At 45.2% G+C, this 22,946-nt stretch overlaps 1 protein-coding gene across 15 annotated transcripts; it reads left to right on the plus strand.

Moving 5' to 3' along the window:
• Window positions 1–13,279: 13,279 nt before the first annotated feature.
• On the plus strand, window positions 13,280–22,694 carry LOC123044874 (uncharacterized). 15 transcript variants are annotated; one of them, XR_006420662.1, is made up of 12 exons: window positions 13,280–13,836; window positions 15,412–15,760; window positions 16,125–16,252; window positions 16,661–17,076; window positions 17,603–17,703; window positions 18,485–18,704; window positions 18,798–18,901; window positions 19,749–19,916; window positions 20,034–20,116; window positions 20,554–20,779; window positions 21,697–21,763; window positions 22,042–22,694. XR_006420662.1 is itself a non-coding variant. In XM_044467738.1 (8 exons), the coding sequence occupies exons 1-7, from the start codon at window positions 13,828–13,830 to the stop codon at window positions 18,490–18,492; spliced, it is 507 nt and encodes a 168-aa protein (XP_044323673.1). In that variant the 5' UTR covers window positions 13,284–13,827; the 3' UTR covers window positions 18,493–18,704; window positions 18,798–19,208. The 15 variants fall into 15 exon arrangements, 1 of the variants encoding a protein (XP_044323673.1); XR_006420658.1 differs by having other exon boundaries at window positions 13,281–13,836; window positions 19,749–19,899; XR_006420656.1 differs by lacking the exon at window positions 20,034–20,116 and having other exon boundaries at window positions 13,283–13,836; window positions 19,749–19,899.
• The last annotated feature ends 252 nt before the right edge of the window (window positions 22,695–22,946 follow it).

The raw sequence follows: 22,946 nt of genomic DNA on the forward strand, positions 1-22,946 counted from the left end.
CCACAGGTGACGCCTTACCAGGCCCGGGACCGTTTGCGCCTTTTGGCACGCGTATATGATAATGTCGCTAGCATCCATATGACAAGGAGCCCAGGCTGACATGGCTAGTCGTGAACCCAAAGTGGCACTAACTTACAGGAATAGGCGTACATGACCCAGCAACGAACGTGTCGGTCATCAGCGAGTGAATCTGGCCTGTAGCAACTGGGCTAGCAGGACTCCGGTAGACACCGCGTGACATTTCCCCAAAGGGACAGACACATGAACGAAGAAGGACACATGCCGGCCAGCCTAAGTGTTCCGGAGCAGTAGCAAGCTACCAAGGCTCAGTGAAAGCACTAGGAGACATTTCCCAATAAGAGAGGCTACCAAGGATAAACAACTAGATAGTCAGATCCCACACATACAAGCATTTTAATAACATACACACAATATGCTCGATATGTGCAAATACAACATGGCATCACAACATGACTCTACAAACTCAAGTATTTTATTCAGTAGGCTCCGAGGAGCGAGATATTACAAACATGGGTCTCTCGACCCAGCATTCAGAGCATAAAAGTCAAAGCACAAGCGGAATCTTAACATGTATGGGTACAGACATATATAAATGAAAAAGTCTGAGAAGCCTGACTATCTACCAGATCCTGCCGAGGGCACAAGATCGTACCCGAGGTAACAAGCTAAACGTCGAAATCCAAGCGAAACTACTAGTGAGACGGAAGTCTCTCTGCAAAAACATAAGATAGGCAAACGTGAGTACAAATGTACCCAGCAAGACTTACATCAGATCTAACTACATATGCATCATTATCAACAAAGGGGATGGTGGGGTTTAACTGCAGCAAGCCAGCTTTGACTCAGTGGCTATCCTGTACTACGACTGCAAGTAACTCTTTTGAGGTGGCGCACATGAGTCCACATATTCACCATATCAATACACCACTATAGATCCACTCCCATCTCCCTACGAGAACGCCATCCATAGCACTCACACTTATCTTGCGCATTTTAGAGTATCCACTTTCACTTGTATATGAACTGTACAGGCAACCCAGAAGTCCTTTACCGCGGACACGGCTATTCGAATAGATGATGTTAACCTTGCAAGGGTGTACTTCTTCACACACGCTCTCACCACTTATCGCCGTTTACACGACATGTACTCAATAACCTTCAAGCGGAAGCCCAGCGAGGGTGTCGGCCACGACCTGACTAACCACACAAGTCTCTCATCCAGGTTTATCGCCTTTTCGGGTTCCATCCGCAAGGAGATCCAGCCGGGGTGTCGCTCGCGGCCCCAAATGATGTGTGCAGGGTTCCCAAGCCGACCATCTGGGTGCCACTTGGTACACCGGGCCACTGTGCCTAGTCTGTCCCAAGCCCACCTGTACCGGGTGCCACTTGGTAGACTACTAACACTACCTACAAACACCAGAAACTAGTTGCAACTCCTGGACAGAGATCAGGTTCATTACTAAGTCGAGAGGGGCCGAGTTACCGGAACCCAATGTGTGGTAGTAGCTGTTCATGGATCACAAACACAGAACTCAGTTCCCGAGGACGACTGCAATGAGACAACCCACCATGTACTCCTACATGGCCTCTCACCGCTACCTTTACCAAATCGTGTTCACACACTTAGCTCTCAATAGTAGGACATGTTCACACACCTCCAATTCATCCCCGATGAATCAGACCAGACTCAACTCTAAGCACTAGCATGCATGACAACACAAACATGAATGAGTAGGCACATCAGGGCTCAAACAACTCCTACTCATGCTAGTGGGTTTCATCTATTTACTGTGGCAATGACAGGTCAAGCAGAGGAAAGGGGTTCAGCTACCGCAGCAAGTAACAGTTGAATCATTGTTGTCCTAATGCAGTAAAAGAGAGCAGGAGCGAGAGAGTGGGATTGTATCAGAATGAACAAGGGGGTTTTGCTTGCCTGGCATTTCTGAAGATAATAATGCTCGTCATCGGTGTCATCGATCTCATCATCGGAACCACGTCTACTGAAAGGGAGCAATTACCGGCAACAGAGAGGAAACACAATCAATGCAATGCAACATTATGTGCACGATCATGACATGGCAACATGCTAGTGTTTTGAGCTAATGCAACTAGCAACAAAGTTAAATGAAGGTGGTTTGAACCCTAAGTTCAAATCAAACTTCATATGTGAAATTCAAATGCCATTTATATGATTTATCCTAAATAGCAGCCGTAAGTTGTTTAACATGCATGAAAATGGTACAGATGGATAGATTGGATTTTTTCTGATCATTTTTCATATATAAATTATTTCATTCTGACTTACGGTTGAATTTGTATGAATTTTTGAAGTTTTGGATATTTTCTGAAATTTCTAGGATTAATAAAAATCTAGAAAATGATTAACTGCGTCAGCACTTTGTAAGCATTACGTCAGTAGGTCAACTGCGCTGACCCAGGTCAACTCTGACCTGTGGGTCCGCATGTTAGTGTAACAAGGCCTAAACAGAGGCTGACCAGTGGGACCAGGTCAACGCTGACTAGGCAGGTCAACCCTGACAGTCTGGGCCTACTGTACTTAATCTAATCCTAAACAGAAATAAATCTTACACTTAATTAATGTGGTGGGGTCCATCGTGAGTGTCTGTGGGGTTTAATTAGCGTGACTGTTAGCAACTATGATGTTGCCACGTCATCACGCCGGAGTTAAACGCCGGCGAGCACACAAACACCGCGGCGACGCTCGGGAACGCGCTACGGACAGTGGTCGGGCTTGCTGAGGGCACCAGGGCATAGCCCTTGCTGGCCCGCATCGAGCAGCAGTGGAGTCGGTCGCGAGGGTCACCGGAATCGATGCCGACGACGAAGTTTGCGGCGGCAGCACGTCGGGCTTGCGCAGCGCGGCGTGGCAGTGCGCTGGCAAGAAGGGTTAGATGCTTGGAGGACGCCACTTGCTTCCAGGAGCACGCGGGGCTCGTTGGTTCGAGTAGCGAAGCTTGGCAGCTAGGTTCCCGGTGGCCATGGTGGACGGTGGTGCAGATGCTCTCAGGGATGGTGCTACAGCTCAAAATCGAGCGACAGAACAGAGGGGAAAGAGGGGAGAGCTCACTAGGGGTCAAACGGAGACGAAGGAAAGGTCGGGGGCGCTGCATCCCGCGAATCAACGCCGGGGGCCGATGGTGCTGAAGGTTGAAGACGAGCACGGTGACGACGAAGCAGGGCCTCCCGGCATCCCGTAGCTCGGTGTAGAGAACGAGGAAGATGCGGTGGTGCTTCTGGGATCAGCGGCAGGGCGAGGGAAGAGCGGTAGCCGTGATGGCAGAGTCGGCGGCGACAGGGCGCTCGGGTTTGGGTGAGAGGGCGAGGGAGAGGACGAACAGAGGTGGGGAACGAACGTGAAGGCCCTGGGGGTCCGCGTGGCGCACTTAGCAACCTCCAGCAGCATCGGCAAGCAGGAGCTGGCCGAGCTTGTGTGCGCGCGCCGCGGCACACGCCCTCCTGCCTACTGGCAGGAGGTTGAAGACAGTGCCCGGCTGACTGGTGGGCTGGGCCACCAGCTACACGGCTGGGCCGGCTGGTAAGTGGCCCAGGTGAGTTATCCCTCCCTCTCTCTCTCTTTTCTGTATTTGTTTATTTGTTACAGTTTTCTATTTATTTTGCCTCTGTTTTGATTTCGTTTAACACCAAATCATTTTTTATAAACATTGAAATTATTTGTGTCAGATCTTTGCAATATAACAGTGACCCACAATTATTTTCAAAATATTTGGAGCTATAAAAATATTTATAGTTCTTATTTGCTCCAACTCAAATAAATTATGGATTAATACAATGCCCATAATTGCTTTGGAAAAATATGCACTATTTTTTGCAGAGGTTCTGGACCAATTCAAAAATGATGAACATTTATGATGGGCATTTTGGGTTCATTGAAACAATTTATGGTTGACCCTATTTGATTTAATTTTGGTGCTAGGGGTTTGTCATCCCCATTTCAAGTTCATTTGAATTGTAAACATGATGACACATGAAGCTAGCCTAGTGCATTGCCAAAGCTAGGGATGTGACATCAGGATAATTTAAAATGCCACATGCGGCCAGGCACAAAACACACATGACCTACTTATGCATACAATTGTAATAAAATACAGGGTAAAAAGCTGAGCCGGCAGCCTTCCGACGACAGTCTTCTCGGACTCCATGACCAGCATATCACCCTTGCGGCAGTTCATTATGTGTAACTTACTAGCCATCGCACACGAGTACTCGCAGATGCATCGTGTGCGATATTCCTAGCCACTGCAAGCAACAAGTTTGCATTTTTTAAAGTTTTTTGAACGAACAGAATGACACATGAACTTACTATAGTAACCATCTGTGTTATAATTTCTCATCCCAAACAGTTAATCCGAGTGGGTAGTTTGCTGCATATCACACACATCTGGTTTACACGAATCATGTGTGTTCTTTTAGCTGATCGCAAATGCCACATATCTCACACATCTTATTAAGATGAACCATTTCTGTTCTCTTGCCTAATCAAAAACATTTTGTCCGAGTGAACCGTATGACGTATATCACAAACACCTTGATTTGGCTGACCGTTTCTGTTGCATTCCCTAATAGCACACAGTTCATCATAAGGAACTGTATGCCGTATATTGCACACACATAGATATGGCTGCCCATTTCTGTTGTTCTTCCTCATTGCAAACAGTTCTTCTAGATCAATCGTATGCCCTTCATTGCACATGCAACTAAAATCTGAGCCGTGTTTGATGCGTCCGTCATCGCAAACGTTTTGAACATTTTTGACGGATCTCTAACACCATCGTTTGCGATTATTGCATCGCACACAGTTTCTCGAAGGGTCTCTGATCGTAGTGTCGTGTTAGCAGCATCCTGCAGTAGTGTAACAAACCAATACAATTAGATTTATTATTGACTGTAATTTCACACCATATATACTCTATTTGTTAGGATAAATGTTTATATTACTTTTTATAAACTTGGTCAAACTTTATGAAAATTTGGCTTCAATCAACTCTAATATGCAGAGTAAATAAAAACGGAGGGAGTATTTGCCTTTCTAGAGATTTCAACAAGTGACCAGGAGTACACCCTAAATGAGTACTTACAAAGCAAAATGAGTGAATCTACACCGTAAATAAATACGTAGTTCACTCGTTTTCCTCTTCGCCTTGGTTGCGATGCACAATATTGAGTATACTACTACTGACTAGTTCACCGCAAAAAAAACAACTACTGACTAGTCTCTTTTTGACACGCATTTATGTTGATACGGCTTGAATGACAATGAGGCAAATGGTAGCGGTTCCCGAAATGTTGAAGGGTCAATGATACCTCCGCATGGAGCCAGCACAATGTGAATGCAACGCAGTTTGAACTCTCATAAGGGTGCCCCACCACTCCAATCCATCTACTCCTAGTATATGTGCAACAATGCCCACTCCAATCCAAGACATGGACCAAGTGACCAGAAGCCACAAGCACCCATGGCGTCGACGGAAGCGAGCGGCAGTCAGCCGTGCCGGATCGTCCACGATGCCAGCCTATGGCCCCGCATCGCGCAGCGTTTCCCGATGGTGCTGGAGACCGTCGGCATCATAGCCCTCGTCGACGCCGGCTTCGCCTCTCGCATGTGCCAGATGATGGTTGACTCCATCTGCAAGTTCACCGCTGTCAAGAAGCGCGCGGATGACCTTGCCGTACTACTGCAGCCCGCACGCACAGGCTTCTCATTGCCTGCCACCCTCATCAGCCTCCAAGGTGACGAACTCTTTGAAGAACTGGTGGCCCTGCAGGTGTCAGAGGTCGCGATCAAGAATGTGCACTTCGAGGCTGCGCTTGCCACGCAGCGCCTCCCCATGCAAGAAACCGTCGACCTACACATCCACGTCTATGAGGAAAGCGTCTACATAGGCCAGTACAAGGCCAGCGAGGACAGAAATACGTTGGCCTTCTTCCAGCAGCTAGAATCTTTGGACGCAATTGTTCATAAGCACGTCGACCTGGCCATGAAAGCCGCTACTACTTATCCGCCATTCGTTGGGCCAGTGCCCTGAGTCGAGGAGGTGGATGTCGTCGATGCATGCATCTTTCTTCTTGCCTCCTGTAACCAGCATGGCATCGCCTTGTGGCCTTAATAGTGTATGGCATTTTTATTTCGATCATAAATGACATGTGTGATCCCTTGCTCTTATTTGTCGTTAATTATATGTAGTATCACTGTCTTCGACCTGGTGTACTGCCTAGGTCCTGGTTTATTAGTCCCTTTTGTAATTTGTGCTAAATTTAACGGACAAAATGTTAGTGCATGCCAACAAAAATTATATCATTTTATTTGTATTTGAACATAGTTTTCAATGATATCATTCTGGTGACATGCATGAATGTTTTGTTAGTCAAATTTATGGTCAAAAATTTGGCATAGATTACGATGAGGAGCAATAAACCAGGAAATAGGTAGATTGGTCTGTCACGGTCGTGCTTTGTGTCTAATTTTGACTTGGACGACCCAACCTACATGGATGGAGTGTTGTATATATTGGCGCGACAACCAAACTTATATATTCAAAACTGAGTGTTACTACAAGTCACGAGTTCAAAACAAGAAAGTGGAACAAGTACAGCATGCCTGTGCCGTTCGCGTCGGACCCCCACACGGTTGCGGTGCACAATGTAGTAAGTGACTAGTCTCTTCTTGACCAGCATTTACAATGATACTACTTGAATGCCAAGCAGGGATAGGGTAGCGGTTCCCGAGATATTGAACGGTCAATGATGCATCCTCAATTAGCATGCAGAGGTAATTAATTGGAGAAGCAGAATAGAGCTAGCACGATGTGAATGCAACAGAGTTTGGACTCTCATATAAAGGTGCCCCACCACTCCAATCCATCTACTCCTAGTCTATGCACAACACTTGTAGGATCGAAAGTATGTCTAGAGGGGGGTGATTAGACTACTTGACCAAATAAAAATCTAGCCTTTTCCCAATTTTAGTTCTTGGCAGATATTAGCAACTTAGCACAAGTCAAGCAATCAACCTACACATGCAATTCTAAGAGTATGATAGGGGAATGTAAAACAATTGCATATGAAGGTAAAGGGAGGAGTTTGAGGAAGCAAACATAATGTTGACATGGAGATTTTTTATCCGTGGTTCCGATAGGTGGTGCTATCGTACATCCATGTTGATGGAGACTTCAACCCATGAAGGGTAACGGTTGCGCGAGTCCATGGAGGGCTCCACCCATGAAGGGGGTCCATGAAGAAGCAACCTTGTCTATCCCACCATGGCCGTCACCCACAAATGACTTGCCTCACTAGGGTAGATCTTCATGAAGTAGGCAATCTCCTTGCCCTTACAAACTCCTTGGTTCAACTCCACAATCTTGACGGAAGCTCCCAAGTGACAGCTACCAATCTAGGAGACACCACTCTCTAAGAAGTAACAAAAGGTGTGTTGATGATGAACTCCTTGCTCTTGTGCTTCAAATGATAGTCTCCCCAACACTCAACTCTCTCTCACAGGATTTGGATTTTGTGGAAAGAAAATTTGAGTGGAAAGCAACTTGGAGAAGGCTAGAGATCGTGATTTATGTGGTAGGAATGGAATATCTTAACCTCAACACAAGTGTAGGTGGTTCTCTCTCAGAAAACGTATGTTGGAAGTGTAGGCATGTTCTGATGGTTCTCTTCACGAATGAAGAGTGGGTGGAGGGGTATATATAGCCTCCACACAAAATCTAACCGTTACACACAACTTACCAAACTCGGTGGGACCAAACCGTGAAACTCGGTCAGACCGATTTAGTTCATAATGTGACCGTTAGGCATTTCGGTGGGACCGACATGTCAACTCGGTGGGACCGATATGGTTAGGGCTAGGGCATAACAGAATCTGGGTGAGACCGATTACACAAACTCGGTGAGACGGATTTTGGTAATAGACACACAGAGAGTTGGTCAGGCAAACTCGGTGGGACCGATTCGCTCATCTTGGTTGGACCGAAACATTACGAAAGGGAAACAGAGAGTTTGCATTGCAATCTCGATGGGACCGATCACTCATCTCGGTTTGACAAAAACTTTACGAAGGGAAACAGAGAGATTACAATCCCATCTCGGTGAGACCGAGATCCCTATCAGTGAGACCGAAAAGACTAGGGTTTCTGGCAATGGCTATGTCAACTGAACTCGGTGGCGCCGAATAGATAGTTTCGGTGGGGCCGAGTTTGACTTTTGGTTTGGGACATATGTGGATGTGAGAAAGTATTTGAGGGTTTTTGGAGCATATCACTAAGCACTTTGAGCAAGAAACTCATTAAGCAACACCTCACCCCTCTTGATAGTATTGGCTTTTCCTATGGACTCAATGTGATCTTGGATCACTAAAATGGAAAATGTAGAGTCTTGTGTTTTTAGCTTGAGGCAATCCTTTTGTCCTTAGCATTTTGAGGGGTACATGTTTCTCAACTATGCCATGCCAATCATTGAGCTTTCCTGAAATATTTATCTTGAAATAGCATTAGCTCAATGAGCTATATGTTGTTAGGAATTACAAAACCACCCAGGGATAGTTGCACTTTCAATATCCCCCCTTTTTGGTAATTGATGACAACATATAGATCAAAGCTTCGATAAATGATAATAAGATTGAAAAACATCGTCGCTTTAAGAAGTATGTGATAAGCAAGAACTCCCCCTAAATTTTGCACTATTTAAAATTTGCTTTGGACTACAAATGCACAATGTGTTAGGATCATGGGTTACTCTTTCATGTCACATACATCTTGGTGGAGCGCTCAAAATGATAATAATTGAACACATGCACTCATCACCAAGCGAAGTGAATGATCATATAAGTATATAAGAGATAATATCATCCAATTGGCATTAAGGGTAGCATATGATCAAACACATGATCATCCAAGTATCTCACAAAAGACATAATGTATCAAGCACACACAATAAATAAGTTCAACCAAAACAAGAGAGATCAAAAGCAACACTCTCTCTTGAAGCCTATGATCTATACATTTTCTCCCCCTTTGGAAACAAGTTACCAAAAAGTTAAAAAGATGCATAGTGCTAAATGACTCTCAGGCTTGGTTTTCATGAGGTGGTGTAGAGATGACTGTCGGTGTCAAAACCGGCGGATCTCGGGTAGGGGGTCCCGATCTATGTGTCAAGGCTGATGGTAACAGGAAGCAAGGGACACAGATGTTTACCCAGGTTCGGGCCCTCTCGATGGAGGTAAAACCCTACTTCCTGCTTGATTAATATTGATGATATGGGTAGTACAAGAGTAGATCTACCACGAGATCGTAGAGGCTAAACCCTAGGAGCTAGCCTATGATGGTGTGATTGTAATTGTGATCGGCCTTCTAAGGACCAACCTCTCTGGTTTATATAGAAACCGGAGAGAACTAGGGTTTACATGGAGTCGGTTACAAGAAAGGAAACATAATATCCGGATTGCCAAGCTTGCCTTCCACGCCAAGGAAAGTCCCATCTGGACACGGGCCTAAGTCTTGAGTCTTGTATCTTCACGCTTCAATAGTCTGGAAGTCGCACACAGTCCGGCTGTCCGGATACCCCCTTATCCAGGACTCCCTCAGTAGCCCCTGAACCAGGCTTCAATGACGATGAGTCCGGTAGACAGTATTGTCTTCGTCATTGCAAGGCGGGTTCCTTCTCCGAATACTCCAAAGTAGTTAGCGAACACGTAGACCATGTCCGGATCTGCAGGATGATCTTCACATGGTATAGATCTGATTTGCTGGCAATCTTCGTGCATCGTGCCCTTGCAACGTGGCTTGGTCCAACGCGAACCGACATTTCTTACCCCACAACGACTCGTGTTACGAGGTGGTTTTATTGGCACGTCCCGTCGAGGCAGAGATCTTGTTCCTCTTATTACGGGATTTTCCATCAATGTGAGTGTGTGTGACCCCTCGACGGCCGTTGGTATAACCCTGTGTGTTTTTAGATAAGCCTCAAATGGTCACACTGGGGACTCTTTATATTCACCTTCTTTATAAAGGGGTCGATACCTACGCCTCTTTTTCACCTTCATCGCGCCTTCTCGCACCTCGAGTTCTAACACCCAAGATCTAAGCTCTACCCCTCCGGAATCCTTCAATATGTCCGGATCTGACCCTCAAGGACGCTGGGTGGTCTCCTCGATTGAAAAGAAGGACATTGCAAAGCTTAGGGAGGTCGGATACCTGACCGCCGATATCCAGCACAGGCTTCCTGCTTCAGGGCAGGTCATCCCCATGCCGGAGCCCAATGAGTGTGTCGTTTTCGTCCCACACTTCCTCCGCGGTTTGGGTTTCACCCTCCATCCCTTCGTGAGGGGCTCATGTTCTATTATGGGTTGGACTTTCATGATCTGGCTCCAGATGCTATCCTCCATATTCCGTCGTTCATTATCGTGTGCGAGGCTTTTCTCCATGTCACGCCACACTTCGGCCTATGGCTCAAGGCCTTTAATGTGAAGCCGAAGATGATCGAGGGGCGACATGTGGAGTGCGGAGGTGCCGTAATAAGCAGAAACGCCGATACCCCATGGTCAGAGGGTTCTTTCCCAGAAGTATCCGATGTATGGCAACGGAGGTGGTTTTATGTCACGGCTCCCAGGGCACAAAGTGGGTAGCCGCCCCTGAGTTCCGCTTGGGCCCTCCGTGACAGTTGGCTTCTTGGACAGACGTAGAATGGAATTGGGGGCCCGCTGGTGATGTACCAGTACTGCAGAATCGCATCCGGGAGCTTCTTGAGAGGGACATTAACCTCGTCAGCATAATGCAAGTGATGTTAACCCGACGGATGTTGCCGTGCCAACGCCGGCCTCTCCGGATGTGGGAGTTCAATCCGGAGGGTCCGCGGACTGTCAAGCACTTCTTCGGCTTGAAGCTCGAAGAGATGTGCAAATTATTCTTTGAACAAAAAGTAATGTGTCCGGACACCATCGAGAATGTGGGCCTAAGCTGTAATCGCCTAGATACCCAAGTAAGTAGCTTTGATACCGGACACCCTGTTTTGTGTTTATCATGACTGTTTGCTCTGACAATCATCCGCGTCCAGGAATGGCTCAGCAAGGCGGAGAGAATCAAGTGTCCGGCACCGCTTCCTGAAGGCTAGCCCGCCCCTACCATGGCCAAGATGCTCGACCGGGTACTCAGCAGAATGCCCTCGGGGAAAGACAAGGGGAGGGACGAAGAATCCAAACCCCACATGCTACGCATCCGAACCGGGGGAATTGTTACCTCCCCCAAGGAGGATAGTCGGGGAGGGGAGGCCAAAGCCTCCTCCCCGCGCTGGAAGAAGAGGGCCGCCTCCGAAGAATTGGAGACGGAGACGCCTAAACTAGGGAAGAAGGTGTCACCAAGGGGCTCTGCCGCGACGGGCATCCTCACCGCGTTATGCCCACCAACGGGCCAGCCCTCCACCGAGACGTAAGTCAATCATTAACTTGAAGGTACTGTATTTCTCCTGGATCAAGAACCAGGATTCAACTTTTTGCAGTCCGGCTAGCAGCTCTTCTCACCAGGGATCGTCTTCGGGGGACCTTCCTCCGGAGATGATGGAGAGCGAGACCCCACCCGCCTCTCTGATTCTTGAAGTGGGCGACACCGAGGTGTCATCACGGAGGAGTCCGGATCTGCCGAGCCGGAGGCCAATACGTCAGCCGCCCTGAGTCCGAATGTACTGACGGGCTTACTGGAGCGAGTTGTGCTCTCGAAGGAGCACCGCTCATTAATGAGTGCGGTGCTCAAGAAGATTTCATCCGCTACAAGCGGTTTGAATGAAGCATTTACAAGCCTTCTCAGAGGCTTTGAGGTATGTCATGAGGAATACACCATATAGATAGTAGCCCCTGAGACTCTGGTTGCCCGCCCTAGGCAGCAAACGGGGGATCATAAACCATAGATTTATGTTGTAAATATGTGTAGGTACCTGTGGGTCTGGCCACCGGCCCGTCCGTTGAAGTTGCCGACCTATCGAGGCAAATTGGGTCGATTGATGCCGATATCACGCTAGTGAATGAGCGGATGGATAAATCACAAGGTATGGCCCTGTCTTCCATTGCATAAGAAAATATTAAGGTGGCACGTATTAATGTAATATGTTCGGACTGCAGATGGTGTTGCTGCCGTGGAGGCCCTGAGGGCGGAACTTGCTCTAGCCAAGGAGCAAGCTCGGGTGAGCAATGCGGCTGCCCTAAAGGAGGCCGAGGATTTGAGAGCCGAACAGGCTGCCCATCGCCGAAGCAAGGAAACGATAGCCGAAATGGCTATCGAGTTAAAAAATGCCGCTGACCGGTATGAGCTCCTGAAAAAGGAACATGAGGATAAATCGACTGACCTGAGCAAGGCACTTAATGCCACCAAGGAAATAAGGACCGAGCTCAGGGGTGCGCAGGAGGAGCTTCAACAAGCCGGTAAAATTGTGGTTGGGGGCTCCTATTTGCTGCGGACGAAGTTCTTCGATCCGAAGTACGCTCCCCTGGATGGATGCTGGAGCTCGCCGGACGCATACGCGTACCTGACGAAGAGTACGGCTGATGCTGTGGAGTTCTTCAAAGATCAGGGTGAGAAGGAGGTGGAGAAGCTTTTTTGGTCGCAGTTCAATGCTCCCACTCGCCCGCTGCCATTAAGTGATAGGATGGCTGCTGTAGCAGACCTTCACAGGCTGTCCGGTCTGGCAATGCGGTCTGTAATAGACCATCTTTGGCCGAAGGGGCCTAAGTTAGACAGTTACTTTGGTTTGGTGCAACAGTTCCTTGTGGCCGTGCCTCAGATCGATGCCATGAGGAAGTCGGCATGCATAGAGGGTGCACGGATGGCCCTTGCCCGCATTAAAGCGTATTGGACGGATATGGATGCCACTATTATAGCGTCTCAGGATCCGGTGGGGGGCCAATATCCGGACGGGCACTACTTGGCGCAGGTCACAGAGGGTGCCCGCCTGGTAGAGGCGCAGTGCCCGAAGAATCTCCTATTCGAGTGACGATTCAAATTATTGTAAAAACAATGTTTATTTTGATTATAAGGCTATATTTATACTATTTGTCTGAAAATATGATTGTGTCCCCTGTGCGATATATATATAGGGCTGGACTATTCTGTTACCCATAACAGAATATTATTCTGTTACCCCGTCTCAATATAGAGCACGACGCCACGATTTAAATAAAACAGAGAAAAGTCATGTCAAGACACAAAACACCCCGTCCCAACCCCTGTAGCCCGTTCGTCCCACTCCTCTCCATCACCCAGCGTGCCCCACGCCACACCCCCACACTAACCGGGCGCACCTCCACGTCCGGCCGACGAGCCGCCTCCCCACCTCCCGCCGACGAGCCGCCCCCCACCTCCCGTCGACGAGCTGCCCCCACCTCCCGCCGACGTGCCGCCCTCCAGCTCCAGCTGACGCGCCGCCCCCGACCTCCAGCCGACGCGCCGTCCCCCCACCTCCCGCTGACGCGCCGCACCCTCCACCTTCCGGTGACGAGCCGCTCTCCGACCTCCCACCGAAGCGCCGCCGCCTTGATCCGCCCGGCGCAGGCGTCCCTCCTCTCTGCCACCTCTCCTGCATCGACGCTGCCCGGCGTCTCACCCCGGGCCTCCACACACCATTTTCCGCGGTCGTCGGTACCGCACAAGCTTCTGCGGCCGCCGCGCCTCCTGGATCCAACGAGGTTGCGTCGCACTGGCCTCGGATCCGCCCGCCTCCACGCCGTCACCTGCCGACCCCGGCCCCGGCCCCGGATCCCCCTCCAACCAAATTCCTGCCATGGACGAGGTCAGTTCAACTTCACTTACTACACCTATTGCCACTGAAAACTGAACTCTGATTATTGCCACTGATTTCTTGTACTGCCTTCCATGAAATAACCTGACAAAAGAATACTGAACAATGTGCACTAAGCTGAAGAAGTGTTGTCAGTACATGTTTTTTTGTAAAAAATCGTCAATTCATGAAAAAAAGCAAAAACACAAATAGACATTGTTCTCTTGTCCGTTCTGTATGTATTCTATCATCAATTCAAAGAGAAGAAATTCCTTTTTCTTCAATGTGTATTCTATCATCAGTTCGGTGTGTATTTTTGTTCTTTGTTCTCCGGTACACAGAGAAGAAAATATCATCAGGGCATGAAAAGAGAATTTCTGTACTAAACTCAGTATTATTTGGTGTGTATTCTGTTGTCAGTTTGGTGTGTAAATTTATTCATTCTCATAATTTAATAAAACCGCATGCACTCTCTGTACAGCTAAATTCAGTCAAAAAGGTTCATTTTGTAAAATGAGTAGACCTGGCACACGAGACATGGCGAGGATCCCTCCGTTCAGGAACATGACTGACTGACTGGTACCTCACTTTTCCAACACATGCACACATACTGGTTTGAAAGGAAAAAATGATTTTAATTAAAAACAATGACCAGTACGAATTTAAAACAATGATCAGTTTGAAAAAAAATGAAATTATTAGTTCGAAATAAAAGAAATGATTAGTTCGAATTAAAAAATGCCACCACATCGTCCCTCCGCCACACGGCCTCCGTCGTCGCGGTCCGCCCAGTGACGTGCACTGTCATCCATGGTGGCCTGCGCCCCCACCGCGGCCAACCGTCCTCGAACGCCCTCACCGACGCCTTCAGTTCAATCCACCTCCCCTTTCTGAAAATCATTTCCTTCAGTTCCACCGTACCTAGAAAATTAGTTCAATCCATCTCCCTATTTTTGAAAACACATACACCCTGATTTCTATCTAGGAGAACAGCCATTTTCTGGAGGATTTTTTTTCACTAGTGTCCTGTTTTGTTGTCAATGCTGTCTAATTTCAGCAGTGTCATGTTTTGTTGTCGGTCCCGTCCTCGGCATCCACGAGCGCGAGCACCCCGTGTCCGGCGGCGAGATGAATGCCACCTGTGATCCCTGCTTCCCGTTATCACTTCCGCCTCGTGTGAGTTCGCTGCCCAGAACAAGCATGGCCAACTACAGTTCCCGCTGGTCGCCTTGGCCACCCTCGGTCACGAGCTCGTCCACCATGGTTACGGGCAGCTGTCCAAGTGGAGCACGGACATCAGTCCAAGTAGAATCGCGGCCACCATCTTCACCAACTGCTACACAGCCGTTGAAGTCGAGCACACACAAAAGTCCAACAGTGCAGCTTCTTCCCGACCTTCTGCTCATGGCGCTCGAGCCACCTGCACCTCTTTGCATCATTTCTAAAATTCCCCGTGCATCAGTACACCTATGTATTGCTTCTGCGATTTTCAAATATGGTTACAGTTGTTGCTTCGATTTTGTTGTTGATGTACATAGTTGCCGATGGAATGAATTACTAAAAGTTCAAATTTGCTAATTCTTGCAGTTCTGGTTCTCTGGATTGGTCTTGATAAAGCTTTCATACAGGATACAACTTAAGCTGGAGTTCATCGCTAAGCAGGTTTGATTTTGTAAAGTTCAAGTTTTTTTGTGTGTGATGCAGTATAGCTCAACTACATTTTGTTCCCTCTTTACTTTTAAATTGCTGACTGGATGTTGAACTAATTCTCTGCCTTCTCCATCACTTACGTGGTTCCCTATTTGGTTGATCTATTGTACTCATGTATATTTCAAGATACTAGGAAACGTAGCTATCAATTATCTTGTATACAAAAGGTTTGGGACTGGATCTTCTAATGAAAGCTGGAGCAGAAGAAGAAGTCCAGGAGGGAGAGGTGTGTGATATATGTACACTTAATTACCTACGGTGCACTTGTATTTTTTTTCAAACTTTACTGTCTATGTGAACTATTTCAATCTCATGGTACGGTTACTACACTAAATAAAATAGTTCAGCCTATATGTGTTAGTAGTCCATACTTGTTATGGTGTTTTCATACTTTCCTGTATTACCAAAAAGATGGTGCTATGCTATTTCTCTATTAGTGTTTCTGTTAGTGCCTGCCAATTGAAAGAGCTGTGGAACTTACCCGTGGGCATTTTTCCGTAAAAACGTTGCTACTTGTTTTTTCCAATTCCAGGTTTACATTCTAGCATACATTTTTTTCTTATCAATTATTCATCTATCCTTCGTTGTAGATGGAGATGTGAGCATGTATACATATGTTCTGGAGACACTAGACTTATCTGGTGGTGTGTGCGTGCTGTTGTATCCTCTTCCGGCCACTCTAATCTACACCCTCAGTACAAGCCGATGCAACGCCAAGGTACACTGGAATGCATATGTGTTTCTTATGTGGTGATGATTTTGGGAGTAAAATGGAAAAATTAACAAGAGAAATATAAGAGCGTTTAGATCACTATTAAGAGCGTTTAGATCACTAAAGTAGTGATCTAAAATGCTCTTATATTTCTTTACAGACGGAGTACTCAAGTCCATCTTGCAAACCAGTAGAAGTTCTATAGTGCAAACATGCATCAAATTGAAAAAACCGATCCAGACTTGAAGCAACTTCATATCTGATTGTTTATTTCGTAGCTCATCGATACTCATATATGCCCATGCATATCTGGGTGTTTATTACTTCCAACTCTGAAGCTTGACATGCATATTTGGGGATGGTTTCAGGTACTAGTTTGGAACTGTATCTAACCGATACTATAAAAAATTTCAGCAGATCGACAGGGGTGCGGGGTTCAGTTGGACGATGACGAGCCAGGCAGCCGGCCTTTGCATCATGAACTGGCGCAGTTTGATCTTGTAAGAAATGGAAATTCCCTGATGTTGAGTGTGTCAATACATTTGCTTGGCAGCTTTGCTACTCTAGTTAGTAACATATCACTTGCTAAATCAAAATTATTTTGTTGTTCACTTTCCTGTGTTTTGTGGAATAATTCTCAGACTTTATTTTCTGAGAGCTACAAAAATCATAGTGCTTAAAATACCGATGTGTGTGTCATACTTGAATTAAATAAAGTTAGAGGAGAAAGTACCCCTATTCCATTACTTTGAGAAGTACAAGTACACCTTTCTGATAGTACAGTGCAGGCCCGGTGCTGGCCCTGCACAAATGGCGTCTTCAGCTCAGTGGTGGGTCTCCGTCCCTATTCAAATTTTTCCAGTGCATCTTTATATTTTGTTCAGTTCAACTATTTGCCGGTCATAAGTCCAATTTCATCTGTGTTTCCATGTTCTTCCTATAGCATAAGTTGATTGGCATTACTGTGACACTGATCAAGCCAACTGCGTGTATTTAGTGATTAATGTCATTTGGAAAAAACATTTACACTTGCTGTGATGCCTTAAAATCAAGACATTTTTTATATAAACACTGTTGCAATATGAATGTCAAGGAAAAGCATGAGAAAATGCCCTCTATAGGAGAAAGGCTTCTACAGAAAATACCGTTGCAACATTTTAGGCATGCGATTACAATTTTTTTTGGCAATTTATTTTAGGTATGCGATTACACTTTTTTTGTCGTCAGGTGTTTGCTTAAATGCCTAAACAAAGATCTATTTTTGTTCAGTTCAAATTCTAGTTTTAGTTCAGTGCAAACCTTATTTTAAGTTTAGTACAATTTCTTATTTTAGTTCACCTTTGTTTTTTTTTTCAGATCATCTTACATGTCAAGCACCAAACCGACACCGCGGCTTCTGCTGCTGGTGCTAGTGTGGATGTTTAGCAAGTTCAACTACCAGTCTACGCCGAGTTCAGGTACATTTTCGTGGACGGCCAAGTTCAGGGATGCCTCTGTGCCTAACCAATTCTTCGATCTTGTACAGCAAGCTTAGAATATATCTATTGATCTGACATGTTAATTCGGGATTTAGTTTTCTCTCGTTCTTCTAGGATTTGTCGCCACTTGATTTAAGCTTGGGCGGTGGGTAGCACATAAAATGCATGCCCACCACATGTTCGCTATATTGCTGTAGTAGGATTTTAGATTTTTCGTTCTACCTTGGATGCACTGAATACCTGACATGTTGTGAAATAATTAAGTACGGAATTCTGAGGCTGTATGATCTATTAACAACATGAATTGTTTTTACAATTTTTCATCCTTACTGGATGTTGAGCATGGCTAGATTATATTTGGCATTAGCACCATCGGCGTGTATGCAAAATCCTCTTTTCTCTCAATTATGGTTAATGCTATTGTATGATACATAAAAATTGAGATATGAGGGCACTCTTGAATAACATAAAAGTTCAAGTATGATTGTTTGAAAAGTACAAAAACGAATGTCTCAAATAACATAAAAAATATATGTGTTAAATGCCTTAGACGTGAGTCCTCTAAAGCTAATTAATAGTCTGTATAATAGCAAACTTTAAGATGTCTTTCATTTCCTTATCTTATTTCAGTGAGAATTCCTCCAATAAACTGATGTTCTTATTTCAGTGACACACTTAGTTTAGTTCCCATATTTTACTTCAGTTCAATAGATAAATTATAAGAAGTAAAAAATAACTCCTTGACTGTACCGATTTGCAGCAATGTAGTTTGCTTCCTTTAAAATTCAGTTAGTTCACCAAAGCCGCCCTGAGGGCGTACAGGACGGCGACGTGTTCGAGGACTGCGACTGGTGGCAGATACAACTAAATTCAGGGTGTTCTTATGCTCTTTTCTTTTTAAGTGCGTTCAATAAAGTCATCTTGAAAATGCTAAAAGAGAATTGCAGTCTTCTCCCTCAACAAAAGTTTGGATTCTAAAGGTATTTATGAAGTGTTGTTAGTTCCGTTTCTTGTCTTCATGATTTTGTGCTTGCTTATCACAAGTTCACGTTACATGCTCAATGTTACAACAGGCCATTGACAAAAAAAGCTCCGGACGCCTCCCTCCGAGATCTGGCCGCCTTCCCCCTAAGGTCCCATGGACGCACCGCCACCGCCCAACCCCTCCTTCCGCAAGGTAGCGCTCTGGGCAGCCCTCCTTGCCGCGGTGGCCCTGCTGGCCGTTGGCGGCAGAACCTGGGTGGCGGGTGCTGGCATGCTTCTTCTCCGGCGAGGACGCCGTGCTACACCGGCGCCGCCACACATCTTTTGTTCTCGCTAGTATATTTCCTGTAGCAGTTCTTCAGTGCACACAAAAAAGACTAGCATTTCAATTACTATCAATTACTAAATTCTTCAGTTCAGTTCAATTACTGAAATTATTTCAGTTCAATTCTTTTAATAAGTTTCATTTCGAATATATTATTTCAGTTCAGTTCAGTTTAGTTTGATGTAGTGCAAAAATTCTGAAACTACTAGATCCGTGTGAGTATTTTGGGTTAGGGTAATGCATGTCTAACTAATTTTTTTATTGTTGTACTAATGGCCGTTTGTGTGCAGTGCTAATGGCAGTACATTTTGGGTTAGGGTAATGGATGTCTGACCAAAGAAATTATTGTCGTACTAATGTCAGTACTAATGGCGGTTTGTGTGCAGTGCTAATGGAAGTACGATGGATGATAGACTACATAAATTATTGTTGTGTGTGTGATGGATGATACCACTTGCTTTTCATAACATAAAAGATATACATTCAATTTTAGGATTGACGAGGCCATGTCTGCCTCGGCTTTCTGGGATCTTGAACAATGGAATGACGATACACACTGAAATGGCATACAGAAATCTGAATGCTCACACTTGCTACTTGCTAGAGCTGATACTAGGCTTATTTTCATTATGACACTTGCTACTTGTAGTTGTCATGGGTGCCCGTTGAAATAAGTTGTTTTTGTTAACATGATATTGGTCAATTAATTTTACAGACCTCTTATTGGAATTGGGGCTGCAACTAAAGTAGCAAACACGACTACGTGAGAAGGGTGAGAATTAGTGGGAGCAGGGTATGGATGAGGAAGGAGCACCAGTATCTTCAATGTTGCTGCTGTTTCGTTTCCATCCCTCTCACGTGTGAAGGTGAGCTTCATAATAGAGTAGCTAGACCTATCCGCCTTCCATTTTCTGAATTTTTCTGGGAGCTAGTAGTACCTAAAAGGAGGAAGCTGGCAACTCCGTTTACCTAAACGTGTATAGCACATGTGATGCTACAGAATTTTGTTGGAGCTGGATGAGACTTTTGCCGTTCCCCTTGTACTCCTTCATATAATCAGTTCACGTTTTCAAACCATGTAAGGTAAGATATATCACCTAGAAAGGTACAAAGTAAAACTTCTATAAGTTCAGTGCGTGTGCGGCTGCAATTCTGAGCTTCTTGTCCAGCTATACTAGTGCTGATGAATATCGATTTGATTGAAAATTTAGTTGATTCCTGAGACCCTTGCTAGTCCTTCTACATACAGAAAATTTTTATTCATTGTGAGAAGAGAAAAATGTTGCTCTAGTTAGTTTCTCTTTCAACTATATCATGTACAAGCTCTTGTAGATACAACATGTATAGGCTTTTATTATATGCCTAGATCAGCACTTCTTGTTTATATGTTACTAAATTATGTAGAATTTCTTCATGTTCAAGCATGTTTATATGCCTCCCAAGTGCTTGTGGTTGTTTATTATATGTAACTAAATTGTGAGAAGTTGATGCTTAATGTTCTAGTTCATGCTCCTCTGCAGGTCAACCTCCTGGGATACACGAAGTTTCAGTTCGTCGAGAGGCTTCCTGGAGCTTCAAAACATTTCACTTCAACTTTTTAGGCTTTTTCAGTACATCTTACAAAGTGTGTAAGCTCCCTGGAGTAGCGCCTTCGACGCTTGCCCTGCTCCAGCAGTCGTCATTGTGAGGATTAGCCACCGTCTATTTGGTGCGGGACCTACCTGCGATGGTCCCATCTATTGTGAGGTACATCCTTTTTGAATCTCTCCTCTCCGGCTCCGCATGGTGAAGATCTCCGTGTCTACCATTTGTACTGTCAATTTATTTTGAATTGAACTGGTGCTGCACTTGATTCAGATCTGAGGAAAAAACATAACTACATAATTCAGTTCCTGATTTGCATCCTATAAAACCAAACAGTGAAGAAACACACCCCTGTACTTTCGCTCTTGTACTGACAGATCATGAATATAGGAAGCTGCAACCTTTGACATTATTCTGTACTGAGATTTTGGTGCGAGAACAAGAACGTCGAGAGCATGTGTATGGACAAGTAGTTGTGCTTGGGTAGAATTTATTGAGGATTTTAGAGAGCTGGGCAAGCCAAAGTAAATCATGCACTCACCCAAAAGTTCAGCAAAAACGTTTACCTCAGTTCAGACTCATGAGTTGCTGGTTTCGGTATTTCCTTACCTTCATGTGCAGTAACAAAGTGCGTGCATTTGGTGGTTTTGTGAAGGAGTTAAGCTTTTATTTGATTTTCAGTTCGGGTTTATAAATGGAATAAATTTATGTAGAATTCAAGGGACTGAGATTAGATTTGTACTGTTTGTTCATGGAAAAGGAATCTGCTCTTCTCTTTGTTGAAATTACAATATGTAGTTTTGCTCTCAGCATTGCAATTTCACATGTTTGTTGTATTAATTATTAGTTTGTGTAATTAGCCGGCCGTGTTCTGTATTCTGGTCTGTTCGTGTGTGTATTGTGTTGCCCTCGAGCTGTATGAGAGGCCGCCCGCGGAGCCGAGGAAGTTGTTGATCTGGTCGAGGCATGCTCTTATTCTCAATTTTCAGTAGCACAGAAATTTGAAAGTTTGAATGCCAGACCTTGGTAAGTTCTCCTTGACAAAACATCATCTCTCATATTTGTTCCTACTTTTGTAGGTTGCAGCAAAAACAAGATGCACATGTTCATTTTTTGTATGCTTTTCAGTACATCTACTTCCTGACAGTGAGTCATATTTCCTTTGTGTTTCCATCTTCATATATAGCACAAACAAGTGCTTGTGGTTATGCTTCTGAATGAGCACCATACTGCCTCTTGGTTCAGTTCAATATATAATTTTAGTTAAGTGCAATATATAATTTTAGTTTAGTTCAATATCTTGAGTATCAACTTTTTCTGCCATGAACTCATGCTAACTATGAGCAACTAAATTCACTCTGAATATGATGATACTAAACCATAAGTTAGCTCTGAACTCACATATTTGTCTTAACAATTGACAGGTCTGAATATGTTGCCCCCACCATGCCGATTTACTGCTGCGACCTCGTTGATTCCCCGCCTTCGAACTGCTCCCTCAATCCCCTCCGTGGACCACTGCCGACGGTGGGCTGCACCTTCCACGGGAAGCCACGTGACCGTGTAGACGCACGTCTTCATTGAGTCGCTCACTGCGCATATGTGTGTGTGTTGTGTTTGTGTGTGCGTGGCCGCGACCATGCTTCGCATTTCGGTGTTGTCTATGTGTGGTCGTGTGGTCGTCTCACCTCAAACACATCCTAGGCCGGTGCATGAGTTGCTGAGGAAATGCCCAAGGTTGTGGCCTCTCGACCACAACTTCGTCTCATGGAAGCTGTTGGATGTGGACAGCCAGAACGAGTTCAATTCCAGATGGCTCATCGAGGAGAAAAAGAAGAGGAACTTGAGTGGTTTCTCTGTGGAGAAGGGCAGAAGAAATTGTGCTCTGAACATGCTTGTTGATACGCCCATGAGAACGGGTGCATTTTTCTATAGATTTTTGTGTTGCTGACAAAGCTACACAAGTTGTATTTTTACAAGTTGAACTTAACAATATACTCTAGAAAGTTCGTGCATGTGTGGATGTTCTTTTGACATTAAACTGTTAAGTGCTTGCAAAATCTATAGTGTTGATCCATCAGCATTCGCAGCTTTTCACCTTAGTTGTGTATGTTATGTGTTTCAAATGCTCAATGAAGTTTATGTTCTCAGTTCATGTATAACTACCTAGGCATTCATGTATTACTAACCAGTAAGTACACCCGTTACTTTTCCCACTTATCTGTGCTAGTGGTGAATAGTTCAAATTCTTGGCAAATTTTGAAGTGTTCAAAATTGATAAAGGTGGTAAGTTCGAACGGAAAATAAACGAACCCTTAGGCAATTTAAC

Source organism: Triticum aestivum, chromosome 2B (genome assembly GCF_018294505.1).
Source record: "Triticum aestivum cultivar Chinese Spring chromosome 2B, IWGSC CS RefSeq v2.1, whole genome shotgun sequence".
Lineage (NCBI taxonomy): Eukaryota > Viridiplantae > Streptophyta > Magnoliopsida > Poales > Poaceae > Triticum > Triticum aestivum.

Excerpts from the sequence above, each read along its gene's own strand:
- LOC123044874 (XM_044467738.1), top strand. Across the intron at positions 15,487-15,660 it reads TGGAGTTCATCGCTAAGCAG|ATACTAGGAAACGTAGCTAT; the intron begins GTTTGATTTTGT and ends GTATATTTCAAG. Across the intron at positions 16,253-16,660 it reads CAAGCCGATGCAACGCCAAG|CAGATCGACAGGGGTGCGGG; the intron begins GTACACTGGAAT and ends AAAAAATTTCAG.